At 39.0% G+C, this 20169-nt stretch overlaps 1 protein-coding gene across 1 annotated transcript in view; it reads left to right on the plus strand.

Moving 5' to 3' along the window:
• Positions 1 to 11877, plus strand: part of PPP1R42 (protein phosphatase 1 regulatory subunit 42) — a 42485-nt gene extending 30608 nt beyond the window's left edge. Inside the window, exons 6-8 of the mRNA XM_044657977.1 lie at positions 109 to 236; positions 1216 to 1268; positions 11759 to 11877. Coding sequence (XP_044513912.1) covers positions 109 to 236; positions 1216 to 1242 — 155 coding nt within the window. The 3' untranslated portion in view covers positions 1243 to 1268; positions 11759 to 11877. The remainder of the gene's footprint in view (positions 1 to 108; positions 237 to 1215; positions 1269 to 11758) is intronic.
• Positions 11878 to 20169: the final 8292 nt, after the last annotated feature.

Consider the following 20169-nt stretch of genomic DNA (forward strand, 5'->3'; position numbering starts at 1 on the left):
TAAAAATACAATAAATATTGAGCAAAATTTCATAAACATAAATTTAATCATTATAAAGCTCTTTTAAATTTAATATCTAGTTTTTAAAATATAAGTTTTTTTCTCCAGAAAATCTTGATGGTAGAGACATAAAACAAATAGAAAGACAGTTCCTAATGAACTGGAAAGCATCCAAAGAAGCCAAGAAAAACATGAAGAAAAAGAATATGATGAATGATGCTTCAACCCTTCCATATGTAAGCCTTCTAATTACTATACAAAAGCTTATATACTTTTACTTAAAGAAAATATCAAGAAATGTAAAAGTCACTTAGTCAATTGCATATAAGTTCATTGGATATCAAGCGAAAGCCTTGTAGGATGGTCATATTTCTAGATGTCTAGTAGCAACAATTGCATTTTTAGTAACTAATAGATGCTAATCTCATGTTCATCTTCTGATTTTGCTTTCTCTTCCTCATCTTTTGCCTTCAGTGGATAACAGTGATTAAAAACACTACATGTTCCCGTATGGTCTTTAGTTTCTTGCCCAATATTTTTTAATCTTTGACAGTGTTTTCCAGGTTTCTTCTGGTAGTAGTATTTGTGCCCATGTGAATCACCAGAAGTGGGGCATAGTTATCCATTTTTTCTAAATCTCAAGAGGTTCTCTATTTTATCTGCGATGACATGCTGACAAATAGCTATCTCGATAGTCCTCAACAGGAACTCAAACCAACTTCACTATTGTTTTTACTTACTCTGACTTTTACTGGATGATTATCTGACAGCACCTGTGAATCTAACTTATAATTGTTTGGAGAATAATCAGTAGCTTTATTTTCAAAATATCCATCTCTCTCCTTTTTAGGAAGAAACTCAAATTTTCTTTTTTATCTCCAATTGTGGCATTCTTCCACTCTCTCCAACTTTTGCCTAAAAGCCAACTTTCCCATCTGCCTGTTAAGATTTTTTTCCTATATTTTTTCCACCTTTGAAACCCTTTTTCATTTTATTTTCCCTGTAGTTTTTACTTCATAAGAATCAAATGAAATAATGTATGTAAAGTTCTTGTACCATATAGATATCTGCTATTCATATATTATTCTCAGTTTTACTAAGCATAAATCTTCTTTTAAAGTATAACTGTAAATATTCAAATGACCTGGCATATACTGAAGTTACATATGCTTTTTTCATTTGCAAATATACATTTTTAAATCATTATATACACAGGTATCTATGAATCAACCCATCAACTAATTCCTGCTTATTACAGTGCCCCACAGGTGGGTAAATCAAACCTAATCTTTTCCTTTTATATACAAAGATATCCTGAAAACCACAGAGAATTTCCAGAAGTGACAAAGGAAGATAATAGTAAATTTTATGAAGAGATCAGGTATGTTTCCTTCAAATGCCCAAGTGCTTTTTAAAAAAGACTGAGAGGATGCAGGGTTCACATTCCCTTTTTCTAAGACCTTTAGTATCCCTGAAATACCTCTTGTTCTTTTTATTCAACATGACTAAAGGAATGAACTCAAAGCGATCAAGCAAAAATATGCTAAAATTTAGGGGCAGCTAGATGACTCACTAGATTGAGTGCCAAGTCTAGAGAAAGGAGGTCCTGGGTTCAAATCTGACCTCAGACACTCCCTAGCAGTGTGACCCTGAGCAAGTCACTTAACCCTATTACCTAGTCCTTACCACTCTTCTGCCTTAGAACCACTATTGGTTCTAAGATAGAAGGTATAGGTTTTAATATGTTACATGTTATATTATATATATTATATTATATATTTATTGTAAACCTATATACACTAAAATTCAATAAAATAAAAATATACCATTATCACAATACAGATCATTCTCATGACCTACTTATAGAGTGACTATCTGTACTGAATTTCCAGGGTTAGTCTAGTCTTGATTTCAAATATTTTCCTAGTTGATTCTTCTCATAAATAAATTTACTTAGTTTGAGGAACCATTATTTTACCAGCATTCTTTTAGCCTACGCAGATTACAATCACTTTTTGCTGAAACAGTATTTGTGAATCACAGACTCAAAAAAAAAAAAAAAATCTGCTGGTCAACCTTTTGGTGCTGAGCCTTTCATCACTAGCTAGGTTTTCTGATCACAAACATATGGTCCATTGCCAGGTTAGAACTCACAGGGGAAGCCTTTACACCCTGGAACTATAAGAGCTTGTGCTCCAATGACATAACCAGTGAGAACCCATTTACCATGTCCAAATTATGATGAAGGCATTTAGCTGAGGTGAAGTTGTAAAATAAATTTATTTCAATGACTCTGTGACTCCACAGATGTGTGTATTCCCTACAAATCAACTCTACCTTCTCAACTGGAGGGATGTTTGTTCATGTCCTCCAAAGGGTACATCTCCATACTCTGGGCCTTGCCTGAATTACAAATGCAACCTACAAGGTGTCCATCCTCTCCTCTCCCAACAGCACTATCCCACCTCCCTTTCTGATCATATGTCTCTTTGATAATATCCTTTATGCCATTTTTTGAGTGCAGTTAGTTATCGATAATATTCTACAGACTATTTATGACCACCATGTGCCTCTCCATAGTCCTTTTACAACCTGAAGTTTTGAAACAGTGGAGACTGTATGATTTCATGATTCACAGGCAAGTAGCCTCACCAAAAGAATACTGATATTTAAAAAATGGGTTCTTGTTTCAAGGAAAATCTTTGAATCATTGGATGTGGGGTAGCTGTTCTGAGGGCCCACATTTCCCAAATGCAATACAAATGTCCGTCTTCCTCTTGTTCCATTCTGGCTCTAGCTAAATGTCCATTTACTTTGTCTGTCTGAGATATATGTAAAGATGAATCCACTCTATAAACCAGGTGGGTGGAGGATGTGAGAAATGTCCTCAGGCACCCGTGGTGAGGGGGAGGAGGGGAGCAGCCTGGCCCCGCCTCCCCCTGCCTTTCTAGTAACAAACTGTGCTGGGGTGACTGGGGCAGTGGCATGTGTGACCACAGAGAGAGCTCTGAGTGCCCCATCTGGCACACATGCCATAGACTTGCCACCACGGCAAAGGCTATCTATTCATCCAACTAAATAACATATTCTAGAGAGCGGATATTTTTATCCCCTGGGTTTTTCTTATGTGAAAGCTAGAACAAAATGTTTTGAGTGTGTTGAATGTTTAAAGATTTCATTTAGAGTCATTCCAGTGTTCTGAAATTGGCATATTATCAGCTACAAACAGCATCTGGAGGACCTCATACCTAGACAGAGAATACCTTTTTAATTTGCACTTATCTTTAGTAAGACATGCCTCCCTGCTTTTACCTCCATTGATACTAATAGGCAAAGGGACAGAGGAAAAAAATTATCTCTGTTATTACATCTTTCAAGGAATCTTATGAACACAATAAGCACAACAGAATCTTGTATTCTGGTACCTTTGGGTCAATCATGTTATTATAAAACATGGCTTATCTTAGAAAATCATTTATGAGAACCTGTTCTTTCCATCTTATATTTTCATTAAAGATGCCTTCTACATGTGAATTAAACTTTCTAATATTTGGCATCTTCTCTTGCTCATAATAATGTCCATGATGTTTTCCAGTCTTTTGGTTTCCTCCCCTCTTTGAGATATCTTGAGAATTGACTCCTCATTGTCCTAAAAATCTCTGTCACCTTCGTTGTAAATCTTTTGTCTGTCCAGATGTTCTTCCGATCTTTCCCAAAATAAATCCAGGGATGATAAAAAGAAAATTCCTTTGTCAGACTGTGGCCCAATTTTTAGTTGAAAATATAGTCATTATTTTTATACATATCACTGCAGTAACAGGGAAATGGCAGTGTGTAAAATGTAAAATTCATTAGGGCCTTCAGTCACCTTTAAATGCAAAGATTCAGAAAAACAGTTAAGGTATGAAAATAAATGACAGACTCTTTTTAAAAGCCCCAAAAGTTTAAGTAAAATGGAAATTTAACATGGTCTCTTGACCAGAAGGCATATGATCTAAATCAGACAGGAATAAATAAAAAACATGAACAAGAATTTATAATTTTAAATATAATTTAATAATACAATTAACATATTTTAATAATAATTTTATCCATTTTAAATTTTGTATTAAAATTGATCTATTGCTATTGTGGAAAAATAGCTTTGCTAATTGGACTAGAATTTCAGAAACATCAGGATTTTAGAATTTATTTCAATTAAATCACCTTATATTGTAAGATAAGTTATATTTATATTATATAATAAAGTAGTTGGAGATTAATATGGTTATTTAGAAATAATATATTTGAAGTATTTGTAATTTATTAATCAAAATGAAAAAATATTTCAAATTTTGATTTAACAATATTTAAATGTGAGTAAATATAATCCAATTGTATGAGTTCCAAAATTCCTTTTAATCAAATAGATTAAAAATCTCAGTAAAAGTGGAATAGGGGACAGAGAATGTGTTACTTGAAGCTAGGAATATAATCTTCCTTCAGATAGAATTAGGGTAGCTATGTAACCCTGGGGCAAGTTACTTAATCTCACTCAGCTGCAGTTTCCTCATCTTATAGATGAAGATGGGTAATTATTATGAAAATTTATTACAAGAGACTTTAAAAGCCAGAGGATTTTATATTTGATCCAGGATGTTACAGAGATCATTGGAGTTTCCTGGATAGCAAAGTGATGCGGTCATGCCTTTGCTTTAAGAAGATCAATTTGACAGCTGAAAAGTGGATGGACTGGAATTAGAAGAGACTTGAAGCAGGAAGACCAACCAGAAGGTTATCACAGTAGTCCAAGTGATGAGGACCTACACCAAAATAGTGGCAGTGTCAGGAAAGTTGGTGTAGAAGAGAGATCATGAAGGTAAAATCAACAGGCCTTGGCAATGAATTGGATATGGGGAATGAGAGAGAGTGAAGAGTTAAGTATTATATGTAAGCTGTGAGCCTGAGCGATTGGAAGGATATTACTGACAGTAATAGTAAAATTAGTAGGAGGGGAGGGTACGAAGGGAAAGAATGAACTCTGTTTTGGACACATTTAGTTTTGGGTGTCTAAAGAAAATACAGTTCAAAATATTCAACAGGAGTTTGGAGGTGTGAGATAGGAGGGGAGGACTAAGTTCAGGGCTAGATAAATAAGTCTAAGAATCATCTGCATAGTGATGATAACTGAATCCACGATGAATTCACTAAGAAGAAAGCTTCTTCATTTGGCATCCATTGTTAGTAGGTACAACCTGGATGAAGATCCCTCAAAAGAGACTGAAAAGAATGGTCAGAGAAGTAGAAGGAGAACCAGGAGAGAGTAATGTAATTAAAAAAAAAAAAAAAACAAACCCAAACTAGAGAGAAGACAGTATCAGAGAGAAGGGGATGATTAACAAGGTAAAGTGTTCAGAAAGGTGAAGAAAGTTGAGGACTGAGAAAAGTCTATTGGATTTGGTAATTAAGAAATCATTGGCAACTTTGTAAAGAACAATTTAAGTTGAATGATCAAATAATGAGATTCAAAGACAGACTGCAATGATTTATGAAGACAGTGAAAGTACAGCAAATGACGGTATCTATTATAGGGGGCCTTCTCTAGGAATTTAGCCACAAAAAAGAGGAGAGATACAGGACAATAACTGGGGGGAGGGGGAAAGGGATAGATCAAGAGAGAATGAGGGGAGAGGATGGGATAGACATAGTAGGTATATTTGTAGGTAGCTAGAAAGCAGCCAGTAGACAGGGAGAGAATGAAAATTAGGGAGGGCATGGAGATGATAGAAGGAGCATTATTTGCCTGAGAAGATTGAAGGAATTGGATCTCAAGCACATGTAGAGTTTTCTTTGGCAAGGATAAGGGGGCAAGAGACTAATGAGAAGGGGATGGTATACAGTAGAAGTGGTTTACCAAGGCGTAAATATGGGGAAAAGTATTGTTCTTAAGTTATTTGTTTTCCTAGCCCAACATTTCAAAAAGTTTCATTATCTTTAAGGCAAAAGAAAAAAGGAAAAACTGGACAAGATCTGAGAAAAATCACGTAATTGAAAAAGTTGAATAAGAATTCATTTAGTTTACGTAAATAGATATCCTTTCTATAACATCCCGGTGACAAGTGGTCTTCCAGCCTCCCTCCACTTGTTTTATAATGAAGGAGAATTCACTGAATCCTGAGGCAGCCCATTAAATTTTGGGTAGCTATAACTGAGCTGAAATCTCTCTCTGCTACTTCCACCTATCGTCCCTAGTTCTGTACTCTGGGACCAAATAAAGCAATCCTTCTTCCAAATGACAGCCCTTCAAAGACTTGAAGACAGCTATCATATTTCTCCCTCTTTCTTCTCTAGGGTAAACATACCAAGTTCCTTCAACATCAGCTTGTCAATGTCCTTTTTTAAATGTTGTGCTCAGAATTGAAAATTATATTCCAAGTATGGTCTATTAGGACAGAGTGGATCATAATTTCCTTTTTTCTGGACAATATCAATTTAGCTCAAGATTACATGAGCAAATTTGTGAATTCAACATAAGATTATTGATATGATGAACTTGTAGTTCATCAAAAGTTGTTTGGGTTTTTTAATACAACTGATGTTTAGCCAAATCTTTTTCATTCTATCTTTATGCAGTTTTTTTCAACCAATGTGTAGTACTTTACATTTATCACCATTAAATTTCATCTTTTTAGATTTAGCCCATCATTTAACCCATCAACATCTTTTTGAATTATAAATCACTCTTCTCAGCTTTGTATTGTCTTCAAAATTGATAGATGTGCCATTTGTGCCTTCATTAGAGAATTCATAAAAAATGTTAAAGTTTTGATAAAAATGTTTGGCACAAAGACATATCTGGGGAGAACCCCACTAGAGACCTTTTCTCTAAAGTGACACTGAGTCATGAATAAGTTACTCATGTCAGGCAATTCAACCATGTCCCAAAACACCTAAATATACTATCTTATTCAACATTTCTCCTTTTTATCTAGAAGGACAATATGAGAGACTTTGTCAGATGTCTTCATGAAATCCAGATACACAATGTCTAGCACCCCATATAGGATTCTCCTTATTGCTTATTTCTAGTAATTTAGTAAAAAAAAAGAAAAGAACTAAGAATAATTTGGCACAATTCATTCATGATACCTTTCTAAATACTCACAAATTATCCACTTAATGTTACACTCTAGGATTTTACTCAACTCAGCAGAGTCAATATTGCAAATGCCCCAAAGGACATCGAAGCAATGATAATAGTTGTTTACAGAGCGCTTCCAGGTTTGCCAGGAGGTCTGTCTGCATTCTCTCCTTTGCCTGCCTCTCAGGAGGCCTGAAAGGTAGCTTCAGAGGATGTTATTCTTCTGAGATGTAGAAAGATTAAGAAGTTTATCCATGATCACATAGCTAATAAGTTTAATCACATGCCACAGACATCCCAAAAGGAGAAGTTATCAACCGTCAGCCACCAGGAGCTCTGTTTGAAAGCTTCAGTGCAGGCCTCCTCAACCCCCCAATATCCAGTCAGGAGGCAGATGTTACTTCATCATCTCTCGCCTACATGCACTTCTCACACAGCTGCCTCCCTACAATTGCTTTGTAGTCCTCAAAACCTCCTCATACTCCTGTCCCTCACCCTACACACACACATACACAAGGCACATGCACACACATGCACACACATGCACACACACCTGTCAGAATAATTTTTAACATGAATGTGTGACCATGTTACCACCCTATTCAATAAACTAAGTGGCTCCCTATTCTAAGATCAAATATACTCCTCTGAGTTTCATTTTCTTCACAACTTACTCCATGCTTGTACTATATAGACAGTAGCGTGGATCGCTGCCCCCATACCCTCTTTGCCCCAGAATTCTCGCCTTCTAGCCTTTGCCCTGGCTCTCCCCTGCGCCTTCCTCTCAGCATCCCTGGCTCAAGACTCCGTTGGAGTTCCTCCTTTCTAGGAAGCTTTTCCTAGTCTTCCAGCTGCTAATACACTTCCTTTCCAAACTACTTGTATTCATTTTCTCTCTCCTATATGCACACACAGACACGTGTGTAAGTGCCGTATAGAGCACACTCTTTCGTACGTGTGTGTCGGCCCAGTGCCCAGGAGACATCTGAAATTCGACGTGGCCAAAAACAAGCTCCTCTTTCCCCAATGCCTTCCCTTCCCGGCTTTGCTATTGCTGCAGAGGAACACCATCTTCCCAATCCCAAGTGTCCTCCTCCCCCACTTGTTATCTCTTACCCTCCCCCCCCCCCCATATCCAATCTGCTCCTAAGGCCTGTAGACTTCAAGTCTGCAACATCTTTCTTTCTTTTTTCTTAAACCCTTACTTTCATCCGAGTTGCCACTCCAAGACAGAAGGGCACAGGCTAGACCATGGGGGTTAAATGGCTTGCCCAGGGCATACATCGAGGCAGTGTCTGAGGTCAGATTTGAACAAAGGACCTCTGGATGCCAGGCCTGGTGCTCCATCCACTGTGATACCTCAGTGCCCTGCAACATCTTTCAGTCTTCTCCCTCTGGGTCCTGTCACCACCCTGATGCAGGTTCTCTCCAGCTCTTGCCACTCCTGCGTCTGCCTGCCTCGAGCCTTTCCCCACTCCATCCTCCATTCAGCACAGATCAGACCACCTCACCTCCCTATTTAGTACACTCCCTGCCAGCTCCAGGATCAAATACAAAACCCTCCTCCACCCCATGGGGAGGGAGTTGGGAGGAAGAAAGAGAGATAGAGAGAGGGGGACAGACAGAGACAGACCGGGAGAGAGGAAGGAGAGAGAGAAGAGAAGAGATGGAGGGGCAGAGAGAAAGTGAGGGGGATACAGGGGAGAGAGAAGGAGAGGGTGGCGGGGGAAGGGAGAAGGAGGAGAGAGACTGGACATGGTGTTTTTATTCTCCCCATTTTATGGAAGAAGAAACTGAGATCGATAAAGGTTACATGAGTGGCCTAGATCCCACAGCTAGTAAGTGACTGAGTCTGCATTTGAATTCAGGTCTTCCTGACAGCAGGCCTAGCAGCCCACTGAGCCAGGGAGTGCCTCTTTTTTGTCTTTGTGTCCCCCAGGGCTTACCACCGTTCCTGGCACTTAAGACTCTTAAATGCTTGCTTGTTGATTGATGAACAGGATAACTGCCCCTCTCAGTCTAAAGTTGTATAAATAGAGACTAATCTATGTTGTGGGAGAGCTGGAGAGAAAGCCTGGGCCAAAGGACCGCCTTCTCAAGATGCCCGGTGAATACAAGCTGAATGGCCAGGAGGCAGTGAGGGGGCAGTGCTGCCTCCCAGAGGAGATGGGGATTGGCCTTCTTATACCCTTTTGAGATGGGGCTACATGGCCAGAGATGAGCTGATCGGTGATGTTACCGTGTGACAGGGATGAGGTGATGCTTTGTGCCCCAAAGACAGAAGGGGTGACCTGAGCAGTTCAGGGGGTGCTTAGTTGTCTTAGCTACAGCCCGATGCTCATCAGAGCAGACCTGGGAGGAACCTCTCTGTGCTCATCAAGAAACTAAAAGGAGACGCCAGCAGGGAGTCTGTCTGTCTGTCTGTCTCTCTCTGTCTCTCTCTCTCTGTCTCTCTCTCTGTCTGTCTGTATCTCTCTCTCTCTCTCTCTCTCTGTCTCTCTCTCTCTTTGTCTCTCTCTCTCTCTCTCTGTCTCTCTCTGTCTCTCTCAAATTTCTTATCTTATGATGCTCAAAGTCACCTTCCTTTGGCCAGCACTGTAAGGAAAAAGGAATTCCTTCTGTACTCTTTAACCTGGGATACTTTGGAGTTTTGGAGGTGGGAGTGTCCGGGGGAAAACCTGGATCCTGTGTCATGTATGCAGTGCCAGACATGGTGCTATGTGCCAGGATTACAAAGACAAAAACAAAACCTTTCCAGCCTTCAAGCTTACCCTTCCTGAATATTGGCTCCTTTTCATGAATGAGCATCTTTCTCTCTATTCTACTTTCAATTCATCCTGATTAGGGTTGGTGTAACAGATTGGTTACTCTTAAAGTGAAAGAAACCATTATACATTTTATTCCAATTCTGTCTCTGACAGAATACAAATAACCATATCAAGTAATGCTTCACTGACATGTCCCACAAAATGTGAGAGAAATATTTACCCAGGAAGTGTTTTCAATTCCTTAAATTAGACCTTACAAAATAATAAAAAGATGGTCTTTTGCCTGGAATCACAATGATAATCTAATTTCTGTTACTCATTTACACAACAAAGGATGACTCAACATTTTAAGTAGAATCTTTGCATATTCCTCACATAGACTGTACACTTTATAGTCCTAATTTACTAATATTACAGGAATAACATAGTCATGAAGCAAGTAATTCACCATGGCCAAAAGAATAATTTATAAACATCCAAGAACAATACATTACTAACTTTCTAATCTAGTACTCTGCAAGCTCAAGTCTAGAATCAGAAGTTTTCTAAATAGTTAATTAATTCACCCCTCTGGACCAGGAAATGGATGCTCCAACATTCCTGAGCTCTGCACCCTGGGATCTGTGCCCTAGGGCTCCTCGGGAACATTTGCCAGCAGCAAGTGTGCATAAAGAAGGAAGCATTTCCCCCTCCTTAAAAATTGTTCCTAGTCTACGCTCATGTAATTTTAGAAAAGCCTTCGTCTCCTACCCAGAAAAGAAAGTTGGGCTCCTTGGGTTTTTTTGAACCTCAAACTGAACTTGATATTATCAATGTACATTTTAATTAAAGATTAGGCTAAAGCCGTTTTTTATTTAAAAGCTGATTCTGAACAAATGCCCTCACTGTTTGATTAAAAATAATATGTGGAATTAAGCAAAGAAAATATTCAGTATTTTTCCTTTCTGTGTTTATCACAGTAAATAGTTTTGACAGATGTTTCCTCTCTCTTTAAATGTCATAGGACATGGTCGAGCCTTGGTAATTTTAAAATAGGCATTAAATACCTTTATGCATTTCATGCACACAAGATCCACTGAGAATTATGTATTGCCAGTAAAATGAAAAAGGCTAATTGTTGCTTGATTTATTTTAACTGTTTGATTAAAACCCAAGCATGGTTAATAGAGTCAATCCATCTTTTTGTTAATGTGAAAATAATAACTCCAGTTAGTGAGATTCTAACATACTTGGTTTCAGACATACCTAAGAAATCTCTGGGGCACATGATTTGCATTACGTTACATTATTATTTGAGCATTTCTAAAATATTCGATATCTCCTACTAGAGCTTTTTGAGTTGTGAAGTTAATCAAAATCTAATGCTATGAAATGAAATACTATTAAAAGGTACTTTGTTTTAATATTATGTTCTAACAGTCTTAACAAATAGTTTCCCATTTTATTTGAGACTTTTGAAAACTGAATGTTTTTAGTTATATACCTCTTTAATCACATAGCTCAAAAGAACTTGTATGTGAATCCAGAATCTCTTTTGTTTGCTGAGTTTAAAAATTCTATACTCAAATGCATATGTGGTACAACAGAGAATATCATAATTTTTTTAAACCCTTACCTTCCATCTTAGAATCGATACTATATATTGGTTCCAAGGGAGATCAGTAAGGGCTGGGCAATGGGAATTAAGTGACTTGGCCAGGGTCACACAGGTAGGAAGTGTCTGAGATCACATTTGAACCCAGCACCTCCCATGTCTAGACCTGGCTCCCAATCTACTGAGTCACCTAGCTTCCTCTTATGTTTTGTAATTTTTGAAAAACTCTTTGATTTAACATTGAAATGTGCTTTTGTTTTGTCTTTTTTAATACAGATCATGAAGGATAACCAAAACCTGTTGCCCACAATGATGTACCTGAACCTTCCCAAAGCACCTCTACCCCTAAAATAACAGTTATATTTAGTAATAAGTCTTTTTGATAAAAAATCTAAACTATAGGCTATAAAGTTACCTATAGCTTTGCACATCTAGATTCTTAATTTATGACAATTCTATCTCCCGCAGTTGTATAGCTTAATGATTTTATCATTATGAGGAAAAAATTATTGCTTACCCTTTTCTACTTTCTTTTTAGAGCCTGAAAGTAAGTTCTATTTAATATCATTGCCTTTCAGTTTAATTTCAAAGTCTGACTGTTGCATAGTCATACTAGTTTATTTCTTTGTCGTTTGTTATTTACTATGAAAAATAAAGAGCTCATACACAGTCTCCAAAAGAAATTAAACATTTTGAGACGACAAGTTTTGTGTTTATTTATAAATAAAAACCTCTCTATTTTAAGTACTGATGAATGAGAATTATGTTCATGCCTAGAACCAAATACTCTCTGATACCTAGGATCATAATTCAGTCATTAAAATGCTTCACAGAATGATAAGTGTTAAGAGCTAGAAAGAGGCCTGAGACATCATCCAGTCTGATCAAATGCCCTTCATTTGGCAGGAGAGAAATATGTCATCCAAGAAAGCACTTGCAGTCACAGAGTTTGTGAGCCTCAGAAATAGGATCTCACCTTAGGTCTTTGGACTCTTAATCCAGGCTTGTTTTAGTACCCCTTACTGAACCAAATACTTTTCTCCCCAGTTATTTAAGAAACTGGAACGTTAAAAAAGTAAGAAGCTACTTTTGTTTGTTAATTAGTAACGAAGAAAACAAAGAACGCAAACAGAGGCTCTTACTATGTCCGATTTTTTTTCCTTTTATTTATTTACTGTCTTGGATTTGTAGATTATCTTCTGCTTCCTATCCCAAACCCCTTTCTTTTTTTTTTTTATTTGAAAATTTTTATTTAACTAATTGATTTAGTGCAGTGGTTCCCAAACTTTTTTGGCGTACCACCCCCTTTCCAGAAAAAAATATTACTTAGCACCCCCTGGAAATCATGAAACTATTTATTGAACACAGAATAGATTGTAATACAAAAAAAGTGTGGCCATCACCACCTCCCCGCATCACTGTAGCACCCACCAAGGGGCGGTAGCGCCCACTTTGGGAATCACTGATTTAGAATATTTTTCCATGGTTACATGATTCTTTCCTTCCCCTCCTCCCACCCCTCTCCTGTAGCCAACAAGCAGTTCCACTGGGCCAAACCCCTTTCTTAAGAAGTCTAGGAATGAGGATTTCTTCTTGAAAATCACTCCATGGCCTAACCCTAGACAAATTTTCTTGTATTAAATTCATATAATATGGAGTCAACTGTAAGAAGTAGTGAAAGCTGGCCTTGGAGCAGGGAACTCATGGGTTCAAGTCCTGCTTCTGTCTCATGCTGTGTAAACTTGTGAAACCTATAATTAAATCTGGGCAAGCCTACTTCCAGTCATATCTGAATCTTCCTGATCCCATTTGGGATTTTCTTGGCAGAGACACTGGAATGGTTTGCCATTTTTCTTCTCCTGCTCATTTTATAGATGAGGAGACTGAGGCAAACAGTATTAAATGACTTGCCCAGGATCACACAGCCAGTGTCTGAGGCTAGATTAAAACTCGAGAAGATGAGTTGTCCAGGCCCAGCACTCCATCCACTGTGCCACCTATTAGGCTGGTGCCATTTGATGAGAAGCATTCTAACTGGCTTCAGAGCCAGAAAATATCTAGCTAAAATTGTTTGAATGAAAAAAGATATGCTCCTGCTGCTCTGCCTTTTTTTTGCACTTTTCCTTCCTGGCCCTTTGCAAAGCAAGAATTTCTGTGAGCCTTCTGGTGATGTAGGGCTGAGGGAGGGTCAGTGGGAGCCCCTGCCATATCCCCCTACAGAGCTACTAGAATGTAAGCACATGGTACCTCTGTTTCTTTAGCCTTTTGGGTTTATTTCTTCTCTAATTTTAAGCAGATGGCTACCCAGAGATGGAACCGTCTAGGTTACAACCTCGTTAGCTTCAAAAGTTCAGAAAAACCATAAGAGATCAAGCAACTGGGGCTGATTGCAGAGGGTGCTGGTAGCTACAGCAGCCAAGTCTGGAGAGGACCCAGCCCTGAAAACTGTGCAGCTTGGCTTAACCTACTAGTGAATCAACTTGGTGACTGAGACACAGCCAGTATGACTCACTCATCCATGGCACCCCCAGAAATGAAGTTGGTGGGGAACTTTGAAGGAAGAAAAAGAATGTCCACATATGTGTTTTAGGACCTTTGTGCCTTCATTTTGAGCCCACTCTTCCCAAGGGCCTTGTCTGTGTGCAGGAGAGCCAGCACGCCACTGATGGAGGGATGCTTTCTACCAGCCACTTTGAACTTGTGTCCATTCTCCCCACAGGAAAGTGCACTCCCAGTCTGGGAGACTTCTGTACCTCTATCCTTCCTACACTTAATCTGTAAAAGCTAATATGAAATGGTTGATTAATACTGGGGAGATAATGGGAAAGGACTCATTTGTACAAAAATATTTCTAGCTACTCTTTCTGGGGTGGCAAAGAATTGAAAACTAAATGGATGGCTTTCCATTGGGGAATGACTGATCAAATTGTGGTATAGGATGGTGATGGAATACTATTGTGCTATAAGGAATGATGAACAGGAACATTTCAGAAAGAGCTGGAAAGTCCTATGTGAACTGATGCAGAGTGAAATAAGGAGAACCAAGAGGACATTGTACATAGTAACCGAAATATTATAGGATGATTATGATAGATTTTGCTACTAAAAACAATGCAATGATCTATTCTAGAATAATTCTGAGGAACTTATGAAAAAGAATGCTATCTACTACTACAGAAAGAACTGTTGGAGTATAATTGTAGATGAAAACATGATTTATCACTTGTTTATTTGATTATATGTTTGGGGGTTTGGTCTTATAAGACAATTCATTTACAAAAATGAATAATATGGAAATATGTTGTGCATGATAATACATGTATAACCCATACTAAATTGCTTGTCAACTCTGGGAGGGGGGAGGGAAGAAGGGAGACAATTTGGATCATATAACTTTGGAAAACTTATGTGGAAATTTGTTAAACATAAAACATAAAAAAATACTGAGGAAATGTTATCTGGTCAATCTGTTTGGGGAAGAATACAAGATCAGAATACCAATCCCTTTCAGTTACTCCTAGCACACTTAGGGGAGAAGTAGTTAACTGTTCCTTCTGAAACCCTGGCTGCCAATGAAAATGGGAATTGAGAAAGTGAGTCCAGAAGAGGTTCTACACACAAATCATAGCACTATGTGTTTTAGAATAGATTATGTTGCATACAATTTTTTATGATGGGAAGGGGTTGGGGGCAAAAACAGAATAATATCACTTAACAATGGGGAAAAACATACTACTTTGAGAAAATGATATTCCATTATTCCATATGAAGTCTTGTATATACAAGTCCCACAATAAATATTAAATGAGAAAAAATAGTTTTCAGAGGGTTTCACTTGCAGACAGCTAAAAAAAATGATCTCAAAGCTGGAAGCTTCTCTCAGCAGTCATTTAGCACAGGCTTTCATTTTATAGATGAGGCAACTGAGGTACAAAAGATTAAGAAATCCCCAAGGACATCAGATATTGAGTGACAGAGCTAGCTTTGAACTTTATCCTCTGAAACCAAATTCAGAATCCTTTTCACCGTACCAAGGGTCCTTAAGCATAGATAAGAACACAACTTTATAGTAAGATTTCTATCAATAGTTTCCTTTCTTGGCCTTTCCCTTTAAATATAATTAGATTGCCTGATGGAGATAACTTGGCTTATTTTCTGAGGAATTCAAACTGAAACATAACCCATAAAGGCCCTAGATCAACTTTGGATTCATCAGTCAGGAGAAGAGGGAGGGAGAGTAAAGTTCCACATAGTCCATGTGGAAAAAGGAAAAAAAGGAAGGAAGATGTACTTAAGTGTGATATCCAAAGGGAATTAATACAGATACATAACTAGCAATTCTCCAATAAGTAAAAGGTCAAAGGACATAGGTAGTTTTCAAAAGAAATGCAAGTTATCAACAAATATTTTAAAGCACTTCTAATAACTAATAGAGAAAAGCAGATTTAAACAACTGAAGTTTTACCTCATACCCATCAGATTGGCAAAGATAACAAAGGTAGAAAATGGCAGTGGTTAGTTTTGGGAAGGTAGACATAATGATGCTTTGTTGGTGAGGCTGTGAACTGTTCCGTTCCTTCTGGAAAGCAATTTGGAATTACATGAAAATAAATCATTTAACTTTGACCCGCTTGTACTAGGTACATACTCCCTAAGTAGTCAGACAACATGAAAGGACCCATATGTACAAAAATAGTTATAGCAGCACTTTTGTAGAAGCAAATAACAGGAAGCAAAGTGAGCTCCCATCAATTTAGGAAATGTCTGAGCAAATTGTGATACTGTATGCATATGATAGAATATTACAGATTCAAAGGATCCTGGGAAGACTTGTATGAACTGAGGTAGCAAGGAGAACTAGAAAAAATTCTATAAAGACTAAATATGTGCTATAAGAAATGACAAGCAAGATGATTTCAGAAAAAGCTCTGTGGAAACTGATGCAGAGCAAAAAGCAGAGCTAGGAGAACATTGTATACAATAACAGCAATAATGGATGATGATTATCTGTGAAAACTTGACTAATTTCAGCAATGCACTGATTTGGGACAATCCTGAAAGACTAATGATGAGAAATACTATCCACATTCAGAGAAAGAACTGCTGGAGTCATCTTTCACCTCACAGTGAATATACATCACAAATATACATCACAGCGTATTTATGGTTTTATTTTGGAGTTTTGCTTTTGTACAAGTGTGCTCTTACAACAATGACCAATATGGAAGTATGTTTTTCATGATAATTAAAAAAATTTTTAAAGACTAAATGTAAAGGAAAACAACTTTGAAAGACTTAACAATTCTGATCCATGATATGTTCATTTATGATTCCAGAAGACTTTTAATGAAACATGTTTTTCACTTTTGATGAGCCAGACCAGAGGCAGAATGATATATCTCTCAAAAAAAAATCTGCTTTGTTTGATTACACATTTGTTACAAAGGGACTTTTTTTTTTAGGGAGTGGGATGAGTTGTGGAAATAAATGTGTGGCTATCTACAGTGATGCTAAAAAAAGGCAAAGGGAGGGGCAGCTGGGTAGCTCAGTGGATTGAGAGCCAAGCTAGGACCGGAGGTCCTAGGTTCAAATCCGGCCTCAGACACTTCCCAGCTGTGTGACGCTGGGCAAGTCACTTGACCCCCATTGCCCACCCTTACCAATCTTCCACCAAGGAACCAATACACAGAAGTTAAGGGTTTTTAAAAAAAAAAAAAAGGGCAAAGGGAAGCATTTATTGAATATTCATGCTAAGTACTTGGGATACAAAGAAAAAGCAAAAATAGGAAACGGTCCTCAATTTTCTGCATACACTGTAAAGGGGAATACATACACATATGTGTGTGTTATGTGTATGTATATATGTGTGTGATCTACAGAATAAAGAATAAAGTAGGCTTAGAAGGTTGGGAACTGACTTGGGAATTAGAAGACCTCCTACAGAAGGTGGTCCTTGAACTGAATTTGAAAGGAAGCCAGGCAGAGGTATAAAGAAGGAAGATGGAGCTTGAAGGAAGAAAGGAGAGAAGATTGGGAAGATTGGCCCAAGTGCTTGGAAGGGAATAGCTGTCGTAAGGCTGAAAAGATGGTGTAAGAGTGGCTTTGACCGCAGGAGAAAGGGGCCAATTTGTCACAAGCTTAAAATGGCAAACCAGAGAAGAGAACACACGGTTTTAAAGAAGCAAGGCAAGTTGGTATCATCGTGCCAGTTTAATAGGGATTGTCCATAAGATTCATCCCAATGAGGAAATTTTCTCTTTTGATGTAGGTCAGAAGCTTCTCAATTTAGAGTTGCCTAGAGTTGTCTAGGGCAGAGAGGGGTCTAGTGGTTTGTCCTGGGGTTACACTGCCAATATGTCTCAGAGGCAAAACTAAAACGCGGATCTTCCAGGACTGAAGTCAGCTGTCTACTTCAGCACTCTGCTTAGCAATTTAATTTTTTTAACTGAATACTAAAAGTTAACAGTTTCATATACAATCCTTTTTCTGTTCTTTATATGCTTTAAAATAATGAGACGTCCATGTATAATGTTGGGTCTCTGTGTATATATATATATAGATATAGATATAGATATAGATATATAGATATATAGATATAGATATAGATATAGATAGATAGATAGATAGATATATGAAATATATATTTTTTATTCTTTTTTTCTAAGAGGGGCTGAACCAGGAGTGTGAATGTCCTTCCTGTAGCTGAAAAAACTGTCTGATTAGGATCTATACATGTAAGTTTCTGGCCTCCAATAAATTTTCTAGGGGTTTAAGAATGTGAATGGACTTTACCGGGGTGACAGGAAGCAGCCTGATACAGCTGAGCAGGCTCCCCTCTGTGCTAGTGTGGCTACAGGGTCACCGGAACTCCCGCAGAGAACCTGCCGGGCAGTAACTGTGGTCCCTTCCGGTCACAACCAGAGCTAGTGGCCCCTCCCTCTTCCCTCCGCTTAACTTCGGGAGGGAGAGGGAGGGAGGTATAGGCTGTCAGACTGCCCTGGGAGCCCCGGGTTCTCCCCCTTGCTCCCTCCTCCCATCCAAAGGCAGTTTGATTAATGACTCTCCGGGCAGGAAAGAGGCGGCAACCCTGAGAAGGGGACCCTCAGGTAGTCGGTTGAGGATTTCCCAGTCATCTGCTAACCGCAGGCGGACCTCGAGAGCCCTTGTATGTACAAACGCAGCATATCTTCCGTGTGCGGTCAAAACCTGAGGCTCCGGCAGAAAGCGCGGCAATGTGAGGGGCCAGCTGACTGGCCTGACCCACGCGGAGTACTCGCGACCTAGGACGGTCAGCCTGAGCCTAAGCTGCGCCCTCTCTGCTCCCTCCTGGGGAAGCGGCGCACCCGGAGGCTCCGGGAAGAAGGGTGAGCAGCCTGGCAAAGAGCAGTCCAACGAGTTCTGAAGACCACGCTCTTATCCTTGCCTTTTGGCAGCCTGCTCCCTTCCAACCCACTCCCTACTTATCGCGCCAGCCCTGCTGGAATTGGCTCCAGCGCCCTAGTCCGCAGGTGAGGAGCAGGGGGGCTGCCCAGCTAAGCAGATGCAGAGAAGTCGTCTTAGACCCTCTCCATTCTCACTGAGCCTTGCATGCAAATACTACCTCAGTGGGAGAAATAAAAAAGGACTTCCCACACCCCTGCCCTTTCCTTGCTCTCCCTTTTGGCAGACAGGCGCAGGGTATCGGGGACATGGAACCGTAGGGTCCCAGGCGCAGAGTTAGAAGGGACCTTATACGCCATTTAGTCTAGTCCCATCCTTTTACAGATAAGGAAACTGAGGATCGCAGTGGTTTGCTCAAGGTCACACAAGTACTTAAACAAATAAATCTGCATTACCAGTCCAGGTCCTCTTTGACTCCATCCTAATTCCGAGATTAGATCGGTTTTGTTTTGTTTTTAATGCACTGAGTCCAGCTTTTCCCGGTAAAGCAAGTGATAAAGCAGGGACCTGGAATGAAGCAACTGGTTTTCAGATTGGATCTGCCCCTTGTTAGCTGTAAATGTGAACTCGAGGAAATTACTTCACATATCTGAGATTGTTTCATCTATTTAAAAAATGGGCATAAGCACTCGCGCTCATTCGGTCCCTCAGAACTAGCGGGAGCGACAAATTAGGCTGCGGGTAAGAGCGAGCTGTGGAAGCACTGCAAATAAATTGGATTTCAGTATTCTTTCATATAGGTAGAATTGCTTAGTTTGAGGCGCTAGTTCAAAGTCAGGAAAACCAGCCAGCAGTCACGAGAAGGGAGGCAGGTGTGAAAGAATCAAAGGAAGAGGCAGCTTCAACATATTTAAGATCACGAAGTTCTGTAAAACCTAGTGGAGTTGCTCATCGGCTCGGGGAGGAGGAGGGAAGGGTAGGAGAGGAGGGAAAGAACATGAATCATGTAACCTTGGAAAAATATTCTCACTTAATTATATTTTTAAAAGCTTTTAAAAAAGATCCCAAAGTTCTGTGGTAATTGCAGTGACAGGGTTATGATCACTGTCAGGGACGATGATTGATTATGTATCAGTGGCGTGGGATTGTGCGTCAAATTAGATGAGCAAAGTAGTATTCAAGACACTTCTTGACAGTTCGTTTATGACACGTCGTTCTGGGAATAATATCCACACCTCCACTTAAGGCGTGTAGCCAAACCCAGCTATTCCGAGGCCTGACTTAAATGCCGGGTAGTTTCTTGTGTC

This window comes from Gracilinanus agilis, chromosome 1 (genome assembly GCF_016433145.1).
Source record: "Gracilinanus agilis isolate LMUSP501 chromosome 1, AgileGrace, whole genome shotgun sequence".
Taxonomy (NCBI): Eukaryota; Metazoa; Chordata; class Mammalia; order Didelphimorphia; family Didelphidae; genus Gracilinanus; species Gracilinanus agilis.